Below are 13,717 nucleotides of genomic sequence, written 5' to 3'. Positions count from 1 at the left end.
AAATCGGATGGTTGATCTGCCGCCAAGTTGCTATATGTATGGCCACCTGTAGTCACATCATGCTTTGCAGGGCTGGTGATGTTGGGTTGTTCCAGCGCTCCACACACAATGCTGTTTAACATTGAATAGGCTTTTCAGTGATTTATCAACAAGAAATAATGTGGGTGAAATCTGACTGTCTTTACAACTCATCAACACAACAATACAGGGTGTATTTCTAGACTGGAGCACAGTGTTTATAAAACAACTCTCAGCCTTTTAAAGAGGAAAAAGAGTGGAACTTTTATTTAGCATACAAATAATCCAGAGAAAAAAAAATACACCTGTCTCATGCTGAAGACTTTCTGAAGGATTTCTGAAGAAAAGTATCTTTCATACATTTCCAAATGCTAACATTGGTAAACGTTGCCAAAAAATGAAGAAAGGTTAGCAGAACCTGCAGCTGACATTTGTCTTAAAGTGGATCCGAGATGAACTTTTACTCATTGCATAATTGTGTTCCTTTCCCATTGTTTATAGGGCATTCCTCAAGCCAAATACTTTTTTGTTTTTGTTTTAATGCTCTAATTCCCTATAAACTAAATAAGCCACTCCCACAGGTTTTCAGAGAGCCAAGGCACTTTCAGACAGTGGCAAGGGCTCATGGGAGCTCAGTCTGGGCAGGAGGAGGGGGAGGTATTACTAGCCAGAGATTTCAGAGGCAGAGGGGAGGAGGAGGGGGGATTAGTTTTCTTTGCTCAAGATGCAGATAAGCCTGCCTCTGTGTAATCTTTACAAACAACATGGCTGCTGTCATGGTATCACAGGAAGAAAATCAGAGTTAGTACCTGCTAACGCTGTTTTGAACAATCCTTCAGGGCAAGGTGAGACGTTGCCCCACCCAAACGCAGGAACAAGCAGCACTTCCCCTATAAAACAATCACATGGTTAGTCCACCCTCAGTGCTTTTAACCCAAGTACCCGACAGGTGAACATCCACTAACCCACATACGTGCTACTATCTGACATAGACAATAAACACCCGGGTGGGATCGTTGCCCTGAAGGATTGTTCAAAACAGCGTTAGCAGGTACTAACTCTGATTTTTTCCCACAATCCTTCAGGGCAAGGTGAGACGATTAACAAGTAATACAACCTCAGGGTGGGACCACCGCTTGGAGAGTTTTTCTTCCAAACGCTTGGTCATGAGCTGAAATTGCATCAATTCGGTAATGTCGAATAAAGGTCGAGAAACTTGACCACGTGGCTGCCTTGCAGATCTGTTCTGGTGAAGCCCCTGTATTATTGGCCCATGATGCTGCCACTGCTCTAGTCGAATGAGCTTTGAATGAAGCCGGAGCTTCTAATTGCATTGCCTTATATGCTTCAACAATAGCCAACTTTATCCAATTAGCAATAGAGGATTTTGACGCCCTCTGACCTATTGTTTTCCCTGAAAACAACGTAAACAAAGAATCTGTCTTTCTAACTTCAGATGTCTTTTTTAGATATTCCATAACACATCTTCTAACATCTAATGTGTGAAAAATTTCCTCTTTCTCACACCTTGGATTGACACAAAAAGTAGGAAGTACAATTTCCTGAGATCTATGAAATTTGGACATAACCTTTGGGCAAAATTTAGGATCAGTTTGTAATACAATTCTGTCTTGGAAATCCTGAAAATATGGATTCTTTACAGATAACGCTTGAATTTCGCTAATTCTCCTGGCTGAAGTGATTGCCACTAAAAACACCGTTTTCAATGTGAGCAATCTAAGTGAACAATGTTCCAGAGGTTCAAACGGTTCTTTACATAATCCTTTGAGCACAATAGATAGATCCCATGGAGACACATAAGGTCTAAATATCGGAGACTTCCTGGACAAGGCCTTAAAAAATCTTATAATTAAAGGTGAGGAAGACAAAGGCAACCCAGAAAAAGCAGAAAGTGCTGCCACTTGTACTTTCAGTGTACTTATTGAGATACTCTTATCCCAGCCTTCCTGAAGAAATTCCAGAACCGCTGGGATTGACAAGCTATTAAATTTTGAATTTTTCAGCCAAGAATGAAATGTTCTCCAGTATTTCATATATATTTTTCTAGTAACCAGCTTGCGACTACTAATCAAAGTAGATGCCACTTTGTCTGACACCCCCAATCCTCTAAGTAACCTTAGTTCAGGATCCACACTGCCAGATTCAGATGATCTGGGAGAGGATGCCATAGCGGACCCTGATACAGTAGATCTGACCTGCTTGGGAGTATCCAAGGCTCCTCTACTACCAGAGACTTCAGAATTGCAAACCAACTTCTCCTTGGCCAGAAGGGAGCAATCAATATTAATTTCCTTCTGCAATTTCTCCACTTGCTGATTACTGCTGGAATCAGATTCAATGGAGGAAAAGCGTACAACAGCGGAAACTCCCAATTCTGGTTGAATGCATTTACCGCTAAACAATTGTCTCTCTGGTTTAGTGAAAAATACTTCTGAACCTGCGCATTCTCTTCCGTGGCTAAGAGATCTATGTCTGGAAGCCCCCATTTCGCCACTATTTCTGCAAAAATCTCCCTGTTGAGCGACCACTCTGAGGCCAGCAACTGATTGCGACTCAATTTGTCTGCCTCCACATTCAAGGTACCCTTTAGATGTACTGCTTTCAAGGACAATATGTTCTTTTCTGCCCATGAAAAAATCTGTTCTGCCATCTCTTGTAACAACTGGGATCTCGTACCTCCCTGTTTGTTTATAAATGCTACGGTTGTCACATTGTCTGATTGAATCAGCACATGGCAGCTGGCTATCTCGTGTTGTACTTTTAGCAGAGCCAATTTTACTGCTGTTAACTCTCTCCAATTGGATGACTTTTGGGATTCCCATTTGGTCCACTTTCCTTGGACCGCTAGGTGCCCTACATGAGCTCCCCATCCCCACGCACTTGCGTCCGTGGTAAGGATCTTTTCCACTGGTTCTTTCCAAACTCTGCCTATCCTCAGGTTGGACTCCTCCAACCACCATAGCAGAGATGATACAACCATTTGTGGAATCGTAATTTTTAAGTTTAATGTCTGGGGACGTCCGTCCCAATTTTCCAACAGACACTTCTGCAATCGTCTTATATGTGCTAATGCCCACGGCACTGCCACAATTGTTGCAGTCATTAGACCCAGCACTCGAGATATGTCTCTGAGTGATACACTTGGATCCTTTATTAAGGACTGTATTGCCAATATCAATTTTGTTATTTTTTCCGGTGGCAAAAAAATCATTTGTCTTGTTGTGTCTATAGTCATTCCCAAAAACACTGTTTCCTGTTTTGGAATAAGCATGGATTTTTCCAAATTTACAATCCATCCTAGAGATCTGAGATGATCTGAAACCATCTCTAAATGATTTTCCAGTTCCTGTACTGATCTTCCTAGAATCAACAAGTCGTCCAGATATGGAATGATCTGAATTGACTTCTGTCTTAAAGGAATCAATGCCTCTCCTAGAACTTTGGTAAAAATTCTTGGGGCAGAAGTGATTCCAAATGGGAGGCAAACGAATTGGTAATGTTCTACAATTCCGTTTACTCTTACGGCAAATCTCAAAAATTTTTGGGACTGCCTGTGGATTGGAATATGCCAATATGCGTCTCTGAGATCTAGTGACGCCATAAAGGCCCCTGGAAATAAAAGATCTCTCACGGAAAAAATTGATTCCATTCTGAATTTTTTCTTTTTCATGAACGGATTTAACTTTTTTAGATTTAGGATCAGTCTGTATTTGCCTGTTTTTTTACAAGAAAAATTGTGGAGTAAAATCCCTCCTTTTGTTTCACTTTCGGAACCATTCTTATCACTTTCTGACTTAACATATTTTCTAGAATTCTGAGAGTCTCTAGAACCAGATCTGGCTCTTTTGGAGACCTTGTGATCACAAATTTTGACGGTGGAGGATGACAAAATTCTATCCGATAACCGAATCTTATCAGTTGTCGTATAAATGGACTTCTTGACATCAGAGACCATTTTAGAGTGAAGTACCTTAATCTTCCCCCCACCGCCTTGAAGGAGTCATTGTGATTTAGGCTGTGTTTCAGGGTTTTTGGATTTAAATCCCCCTCTCGCAGACCTATCAAGGGTCCATCTTTTACCTCTTCTTTGATCCTTAAAAGATTCCTTTTGCTCATTTGCTGGCTTCCGAAAAAACCTCTTTTTAGGAGTCTGTTTTTGTTTTTTCGGAAAAACCTTCTTCTTATTAGCCGTTCTCTCCAGAGCCAAATCTAACTCTGGACCGAACAGTAAATCTCCTGTAAACGGAACTCCACAAAGTCTATTCTTTGACGTTAAGTTTCCGTCCCACATTTTCAACCATAATGCTCTGCGGCCTACATTCACCAGAGCTGTCGTTCTTGCAGTAAACCTGACAATCTCTGCTGATGCATCTGCCAAATAGGCAGCCGCTTTTGTAAGAATAGTAATGGAATTCAATATTTGTTCCATAGGAGCACCAGCTAAAATACTAGCTTTTAATTGATTTATCCAGAGCTCCAACGTTCTGGATACACAAGTTGCAGCCACAGCGGGCCTAAATGTAGCCGCACTGGCCTCCCAGGACCTTTTAAGATAAGCATCAATCTTTTTATCAATAGGATCCTTTAAATCTCCCAAATCCTCAAAAGCCAAATCCCCCTGTTTGGTTACTTGAGAAAAGGGTGTATCTAATTTCGGACATTTGTCCCAGAGAGCTGTATCTTCAGCCGAAAAGGGAAATCTCCTTTTAATGGCTTTAGACAACAAAAGTCTCTTTTCAGGTTCATTCCATTCTTTCACAATTGTTTGTTTAATAGCTTTATGTACAGGAAAAACAAGGCCTTCTTTTTCTTCCATACCTTTATAAAGTTGATCATGTAATGAAAAGTTTGAAATTACGTCTTTATTTAATTCTAATGTTTCATAGATTTCTGAGATTAATGTCTCAGTATCTTCGATGCGGAATTTAAACCTTGAAGAAGATTCTGCCTCCAATTCCCTGGATTCAGATTCCTCTGAACTATTTTCACCTTCAATTGGTTCCTGACCATCTTTATCGGGTAAAGCAGGCTCAGAAACAACCTGAGCAGATGATGTACCTGCCTCTACCATGGAGGATTTGAAAGAAGCTAAAGAAGCATTGATTTCCTCTCTAAAAGCCTGTAATGTGTCCTGAATGGATGACCCAGGCTGTTCCCCCAAAACTTTTTCCATACATAATTGGCACAAAGTTTTAGCATATGGCAATGGAATTTTTATATTACAAACAGGACATCTTTTATAAGTAGGAGGCTTTGGCCTTTCTGACGGCTCTCCAGATTTTGCCTAGAAAAATAAAGCAAATGGCAAAATAATGAACCCCCTGTAACTTTAAGAATCATTTTCTTAACAATTGCCAAGTATATAGCATACTCCTACATGTGCACATACTGAGCAAATACAACTCCCATCATAAGATATATATAGCCACAGAAAGAGAATGACCCCACCATCTCACCTTCTGGGCGGCTGAGGTGCTGTCTGTTTTGTCAGATGCTGACATGCTTTTGTCCAGCACAAAACGCCGTCTCAAATGAAAGCACCTACTCAGCCCGCGCTTCCTCCCTTCAAACTTCCTGCCTGTGACGTCACACGAGGCGGGGACCGAAGCACCATAGAGACGCTGGCATAAAGAGCGTCTTCCGGCTTACCCGCCGGAAGTTACGCATACCGGAAGTTCCATGCGAACCATTGGCCGCCTGGACCAGCTGCCGACACGGCTGCACGCTTACCACAGCAGCCAACGGTCAGCACGGCGTACCTGATGGCCACCAACAGCCTATTCTGCCACTGCAGTCTTCACCTCCTGCCGCCTCCGTCACCGACAGTCCGGGGAAATTGCGCCCTCCACACTTGCTCCCCATCAGTTTGGGAGAGAAAGGTAGGCTACCCACAAAGTATCCAGCATGGGGTAGAAGGCCAGACTGCCTCAGTTCCACAGTCTCAGCCACCCACGGGAATTCAAACCTGCAGCCCAGCACACAGATCCAACTCCCAGGGGAGATGCTGACCTGCCTGGACGCAGGAACAAACAGCACTGAGGGTGGACTAACCATGTGATTGTTTTATAGGGGAAGTGCTGCTTGTTCCTGCGTTTGGGTGGGGCAACGTCTCACCTTGCCCTGAAGGATTGTGGGAAAAATATTCTCATTCTATTAAAGCTGTTTGCAGCTAGATTTGCTGTGTAAACGATCTAATTTTAGATAAGATATATAGACAAGTTACTTGTTATAGATAGCTTTTCATCTCGGATCCGCTTTAACCACTTGAGGACCAGAGGTTTATACCAGCAACCCCCCCCCCCCCCCATTGTAACGGACCACGTTGTTGGCCTTCAGGCTAACCGCGCGTCTGTGCTTGGCCCATCTTTGTTGCCTGAAGGGTTGGGTTCTGATCCCCATTGGGCAACATCCATCTAGTGTGTGTATGGGTGTCCTCCACCCCCTTTTTATAGGCTTGATGGATGTTACTTGTACACTCTGTAATGCCACTTGATGTATGTTATTTTTACATTCTTTACTTCAATAGTTATACTTTTGCCATTACTGTAACGCTTAAGCTGTTGGATTTAGAAAAACAATAAAGGGCTGTTGATACATTATATAACAAGGGCAAAAATAAAATAATCACACATAAGACACTACTCACGGCAAGAACTTCTTTCTTTCAGAATTGTAAATAAAGCGGGGGATGTCATATGCTCCAATGATGTTGAATATGTGCTCTCTAAAAAGGAAGAAGTGAAGATATGAAGGTGCTCAATGTCAAGGTAAACCCGGAGGTTATTGAAAAAGTGGCAACACCAACTTAGGAGCTCTGAGGTATTGAAGGATAGCTATACCTATATATCTGAAATGCCCTCTCTTGCTTCTCAAACACACAACATAAGTGTAAAACTACTACAGCAGTTTATTGTAGACATGACTACAAATTTATAGCAAGAACAAAATAAAGAAAAACAAAATTATTCCTGTTAAGTTATATATGTGTACTTCAAGTTGAGGTTTACAAAAGGTTCACTTAAAGTGGACCTGAACTCAGAACTTCCTCTCAGCTCTAAAAGCTAAGCAACAACATATTACCCTTTAAGGAAAAATATTTCTTTGTTACAGCGCACACAAATCCTGCAATAAATCTGCAGTGTGTCTACTTTCTGCTTTCATGGAAGCAGACATTGTTAGCATCCTGTGTCTACCAATTAGCTCTCTGCCGTGGTAGCCAGCTGACACAACTGAGGAACCATATTACAACTTGTGATTGGTTACAGATGAGGGGAAATTAGACAGGCTAAACTCTCTAAATGCATACAGGGTGCATTTCTTTATGTTTTCTTTCTGTCCTGTGCAATAGATCAGATCCACTTGAAAAGGCTACCTTATTGTTCTAAAGCAGAGGTTTTCATCATTACCCCTTCATTAATGACTGTTTTGACCAAGTACCCCCTACTGGTGGCAACATCATCTCAAGTACCCCTTGGCATATTTATTGCTAAGAAGTACTCCACAATTGTGTATAAAGGTTTTATTCAACATTCATTGATGCTCTAGATTAAATAAACCTGAATGAGTATAAGTTAATCTAAAAACGTAATATAAATGGACATATTACAGTACCCCCCCTCAACCCAACTAAAGTACCCCTGGGGTATGCACACCTTCTCATTCAAAGAGTTTTCTTTATTTTCATGACTATGAACATTGTAGATTCACACTGAAGGCATCCAAACTATGAAGTAACATGTGGAAGTATAGTACATAACCAAAAAGTGTGAAACAACTGAAAATATGTCATATTCTAGGTTCTTCAAAGTAGCCACCTTTTGCTTTGATTACTGCTTTGCACACTCTTGGCATTCTCTTGATGAGCTTCAAGAGGTAGTCACCTGAAATGGGTTTCACTTCACAGGTGTGCCCTGTCAGGTTTAATAAGTGGGATTTCTTGCCTTATAAATGGGGTTGGGGCCATCAGTTGAGTTGTGGAGAAGTCAGGTGGATACACAGCTGATAGTCCTACTGAATAGACTTTTAGAATTTGTACTATGGCAAGAAAAAAAGCAGCTAAGTAAAGAAAAACGAGTGGCCATCATTACTTTAAGAAATTAAAGTCAGTCAGTGCGAAAAATTGGAAAAACTTTGAAAGTGTTCCCAAGTGCAGTCTCAAAAACCATCAAACGCTACAAAGAAACCGGCTCACATGCGGACCGCCCCAGGAAAGGAAGACCAAGAGTCACCTCTGCTGCAGAAGATAAGTTAAAGTGGATCCGAGATTAACTTTTATTCATTGCATAATAGTGTTCCTTACATTTACCGTAGTTTATAGGGCATTGCTCAAGCCAAATATTTTTTTGTTTTTGTTTTAATACGCTAATTCCCTATAAACTAAACAAGCCTCGCCCACAGCTTCTCCAAAACCCCAAGGCACTCAGACCCATGTAGCAAGGGCTTATGGGAGCTCAGTCTGGGCAGGAGGAGGAGAAAGTTACTAGCTAGAGATTTCAGAGGCAGAGGGGAGGGGGGAGTACATTTTTCACAGGCTTAGAGGTGGAGATGCAGTTGCAGATTACCTGTGTAATGACGACAAACAGAACATGGCTGCTTTCATTGTATCAAAGAAATAAATAAACATGAAACTGTTGAAGCTGTATGCAGACAGATTTGCTGTGTAAACTATCTAAACTTTAGATAAATTATATAGACAAATTATTTGTTATAGTTAGTTTTTCATCTCGGATCCGCTTTAATCCGAGTTAACAGTTAACAGCAGCTCAGATTAGAGACCAGGTCAATGCCACACAGAGTTCTAGCAGCAGACACATCTCTAGAACAACCGTTAACCACCCTGGCGTTCTATTAAATGCGCCAGGGTGGCAGTGCAGCAGTTTTTTTTAATATATATTTTTTTTAAATCATGTAGCTAGCCTAGAGCGGCGTGCTACGCGGCGGGTAGCAGCGCATCGGCGGCGATCGTCCTCAACACGCAGCAAGCAAAGTGCTTGCTGCAGGTTTAAAAAAAAAAAAAAAAATGTGAAAATCGGCCCTGAGCAGTGCCCTCCGGCGGTCATGGACGAGCTGAGCTCGTCCATACCACCAAGGAGGTTAAGAGGAGACTGTGTGAATCAGGCCTTCATGGTAGAATATCTGCTAGGAAACCACTGCTAAGGACAGGAAACAAGCAGAAGAGACTTGTTTGGGCTAAGGAACACAAGGAATGGACATTAGACCAGTGGAAATCTGTAATTTGGTCTGATGAGTCAAATTTGAGATTGTTGGTTCCAACCACCGTGTCTTGTGAGATGCAGAAAAGGTGAACGGATGGTCTCTACATGCCTGGTTCCCACCGTGAAGCATGGAGGAGGAGGAGGCGTTATGGTGTGGGGGTGCTTTGCTGGTGACACTGTTGGGGATTTATTCAAAATTGAAGGCATACTGAACCAGCATAGCTACCACAGGATTTTGCAGCAGCATGCTATTCCATCCAGTTTGCGTTTAGTTGGACCATTATTTATTTTTCACCAGGACAATGACCCCAAACACACCTTCAGGCTGTGTAAGGGCTATTTGACCAGGAAGGAGAGTGATGGGGTGCTGCGCCAGGTGACCTGGCTTCCACAGTCACCTGACCTGAACCCAATCAAGATGGTTTGGGGCGAGCTGGACCGCAGAGTGAAGGTAAAAGGGCCAACAAGTGCTAAGCATGTCTAGGAACTCCTTCAAGACTGTTGGAAGACCATTTCAGGTGACTACCTCTTGAAGCTCATCAAGAGAATGCCAAGAGTGTGCAAAGCAGTAATCAAAGTAAAAGGTCGGTGGCTACTTTGAAGAACCTAGAATATGACATATTTTCAGTTGTTTCACACTTTTTGGTTATGTACTTTAGTTCCACATGTGTTACTTCATAGTTTGGATGCCTTCAGGGTGAATCTACAATGTTCACAGTCATGAAAATAAAGAAAACTCTTTGAATGAAAAGGTGTGTCCAAACTTTTGGTCTGTACTGTACATATTATTGTAATTCAAAAACAGTATTACATAATGTATATTTATTAGTCCAAAAGAGATGTATGAAGACTCACTTAACAGAATCAATGCATAAAATAATGTGAATTGAATAAGAGCCTCAATGCCTGATCAGGGCTGTGGAGTCGGTACAAAAATCATCCACCGGCAACTCGGACTCCTCAGTTTATGGAACCTCCGACTCAGACTCAAGGTACCCAAAATTGCTCAGACTCCAACTCCTACTCCGCAGCCCTTGCTTGGCTATGGAGTGGGTACAAAAATCATCTGACTGAGTTTATGGAACCACCAACTCCAAGTAACCCAAAATAGCTCCGACTACAACCCTGTGCCTGATCTTAATAAGTTATTGTTATGAGAAACATTTAATGCATTAAGGCTGGTTTTACAGTGGGACGTTAAAGTCCCACGTTACAGCAGCCAGTAACGCAGCCTAACTCACAGCACTGTAAAATCAATGTGCTGTTCACAGTGCACACGTTGCGTTAGGGTATAACACTGCACATTTTTTTTTTTTTTGAAAAAACATTTTATTGATTTTCAATAAAGCATAACACATACAACAGATAAACTTCAATGACCCCGTACAGAGTATCTCCCCATCCCCTCCCCCCGCGCCCACCCCACCTCCCTCCCCTACCCATAAACACATTGATATGTATAGTACCATCTCCCAGCATAATGGTCTGCATGTTAGGATTATATGTCAATTTCAAATTTTTTTAGCCACCCCTTCCACACCTTGTAGAAATTCTTAGTGGACCCTCGGTTCTCGTACACGTTCTTATATATTGGTATGTCTAGATTTATGGAGGACTTAAATTCAAAAATAGATGGCGGTTCTGGTTTTTTCCAGGCTAGGGCTATCGCTCTCCTCGCGTAGAATAATAATAGTTTTGTAAAGTATAGGTTTTTTTCGCTGAGAGTGGTTTCCCCGAAGTGATTAATTAGCATTGCTGAGGCTGTGAATGGAATTTGTGGATCCACTACCTCTGCGACCAAATCGTGCACCAAGGCCCAGAACTGCCTAATTTGTCCACATTCCCAGAAAATGTGAAAGAATCCTGCACCCTCCAATCCACATCTCCAACATGCGTCCTCCGCAACCAGTCCCATCTTGAATAATCTGCGGGGGGTATAGTATACCCTGTATAGGTATTTTATCGCATTTAGCCTGTGCCTAGCCGCAATTGGGATTTTGACAAAGTCTGTTATCGTTCCTTCCCAGTCTTTAAGAGAAAGATCCGGGAGGTCAGTACTCCAAGCCGTAAACAATTTGTTGGGCGTTTTAGTGGGTTGGGTAATAAGGATGTTATATACTTGTGATGTAATACCTTTAAGGCCTGAGTGCATCATCATTTGTTCCATCTTGCTGGTGTGCAAGATTACTGGCTTAGAGCAGAACTGGGCCTCATACGCATGTCGGAGCTGCAGGAACCTAAAGAACAGAGTTAGGGAGTAGGTATTGTGCTTTAAGTGAGTTAAATGACATCAGTCCCTGTTCTCCTACAATGTCTTTTAGTTTGAGGATACCTTTGTTAGCCCATATGGAAGGATCAGGGATCGTGGTGAATTCTTTTAGGCTGATATTGTTCCACAGGGGGACATGGGGGGGACCATTGATTCTCCTCTAATAGATATCGTTGTACCATTTCCCATACATGTGCCGTAGTTTTCATCGGGGTTGTTAGGGAGGGGATGGCCCTAGATCCTCGGTACGGAAGGGCAGATAGAGCCATATAAGAACCGATAATGGTGGCTTCCAGTACCGTTGCTGGGTTGTATGTAGACTGTGCGAACCACCAATATACTGTGTGAAGCACAGCCGCCCAGTAGTAAAATTTGAGGTTTGGTAGTGCCAGCCCCCCCCTGTCCACAGGCAGCTGTAGACTGGATAAAGCTATGCGAGGAGTTGATGAGCCCCATAAGAAGGAAGTGATTAGTTTATTTATGGTAGAGAAAAAGCAGTTAGGTATCGGAACAGGTGTGTTCCGAAAGACATATAGGAGGCGAGGAAGAATGCACATTTTTACTAAATTTACTCTCCCTATTGTAACCCTGAATACTCCCCAAATTCAGATATGAGGGCTAGTGCTGAGGACAAAGAGGAGTAGGGATCAGCTAGGTACAGCAGAAGGTCGTCAGCGTAAAGTGACACTTTTTCCTCTAGGTCTGAGACAAAAAGGCCTACTATGGTTTTATTTGATCTTAGTGATGCCGCCAGAGGTTCCACTGCAAGTGCGAAAAGAGCAGGTGACAGCGGGCATCCCTGACGGGTGCCCCTGCCCAGACTAAAAAAGGAAGATATTCTTCCACCAGTACGTACCCTTGCCCTGGGATTAAAGTATAGCGCCTGGATATACCTGATAAAGTTGTCTCCGAATTTAAATTTGCTGAGTACCTCCCAGAGATATGCCCATTCCACAGTGTCAAATGCTTTTTCAGCGTCTAATGACGCAATGACCCTGGTTCCAGCATTAGTATGGGTAATAGAGAGGTTGGTCATAAGTCTCCTTAGATTTATGTCACAGCCTTTTTCCGGGATGAATCCCGACTGATCACTATGTATTAAGTTAGTGATGACGGCGTTGAGGCGAGCGGCAAGTATTTTGGCTAATATCTTCCCATCTACATTTAGTAGTGAGATCGGCCTGTACGAGGAGCATAAGGCTGGGTCACGGCCCTTTTTGTGAATTACCGTGATAAGAGCTTCCGCCATGGAAGGGGGAACCTGACCTAATTCCAGAATATGTTTAAACAGGGAGTGTAGTTTAGAGGTATATGTTTTATTATAAGTAGCATATAGTTCTAAGGAGAGTCCGTCTAATCCAGGGGACTTCCTTTTTTTAAGTGCGCCTATAGCAGCTATTATCTCAGGTTCGGTTATCTCCGAGTCTAAGTACTGCCTGTCATCATCCGTAAGGCACGGAAGTGAAATAGTCCTCAAATATGATGATATTTCCTCAGTGCTTTTAGTTATTTTAGAGCTGTAAAGTGATGAGTAATAATTCTTAAATGCGTCATTTATATCACCGGGATGAGTCAGGCAATCCCCAGAGGAGGTATTGATCATAGCTATTTGTACAGAGAGTTTCTCTTGGCCCACTAAATACGCCAGTAATTTCCCCGTTTTATCCCCCTGCTCGAACACCCTTATTTGCTTGGCAAAAAGTCCTTGTTTCGTATGATCTATTTGTTTGCTAGTAAGAGCCAGAAGTGCATTTTGCCACTCCTGGTAGGATTCCCCGGACCCAGTCTCAATGTACAGCCGCTCCGTTTGCGCCGCTTTCTCCTCTAATCTTTCCATAATTACTCTATTTTGTTTCTTCTCTGCAGCAATGCTAGAGATATAGGCACCTCTAATGACCGCTTTATAAGCATCCCATACAATAAGAGGTGATACCGGGTCATGGGGTATACTCCAGTACTCTTTTATTCTATCCATTACCATATATTTTACTCGTGGCTCTTCTAGCCAGTGTGGAGCTAGTTTCCATACACGTTCAGTATGTGAGATACCGAAGTCTAAGATCAAATTTAGAGGGCAATGGTCCGAGACTCCTCTCGGTAGCAGGGAGATATCTTGTATGAGGGACTGCATGGCGTTGGACGCATAGATTAGGTCGATCCGTGACAGAGTGCGGAAGGAGGCTGAATGGCATGT

At 42.4% G+C, this 13,717-nt stretch overlaps 1 protein-coding gene across 1 annotated transcript in view; it reads right to left on the bottom strand.

Moving 5' to 3' along the window:
• The window catches only part of POLE2 (DNA polymerase epsilon 2, accessory subunit), a 57,273-nt gene that overhangs the window by 35,601 nt on the left and 7,955 nt on the right, over positions 1-13,717 (bottom strand). The window contains exon 4 of the mRNA XM_068254199.1: positions 6,686-6,763. Coding sequence (XP_068110300.1) covers positions 6,686-6,763 — 78 coding nt within the window. The remainder of the gene's footprint in view (positions 1-6,685; positions 6,764-13,717) is intronic.

Source organism: Hyperolius riggenbachi, chromosome 9 (genome assembly GCF_040937935.1).
Source record: "Hyperolius riggenbachi isolate aHypRig1 chromosome 9, aHypRig1.pri, whole genome shotgun sequence".
Taxonomy (NCBI): Eukaryota; Metazoa; Chordata; class Amphibia; order Anura; family Hyperoliidae; genus Hyperolius; species Hyperolius riggenbachi.
The sequence above is the reverse complement of the archived record's forward strand: the minus strand, read 5'-3'. Positions and strand labels throughout refer to the sequence as shown.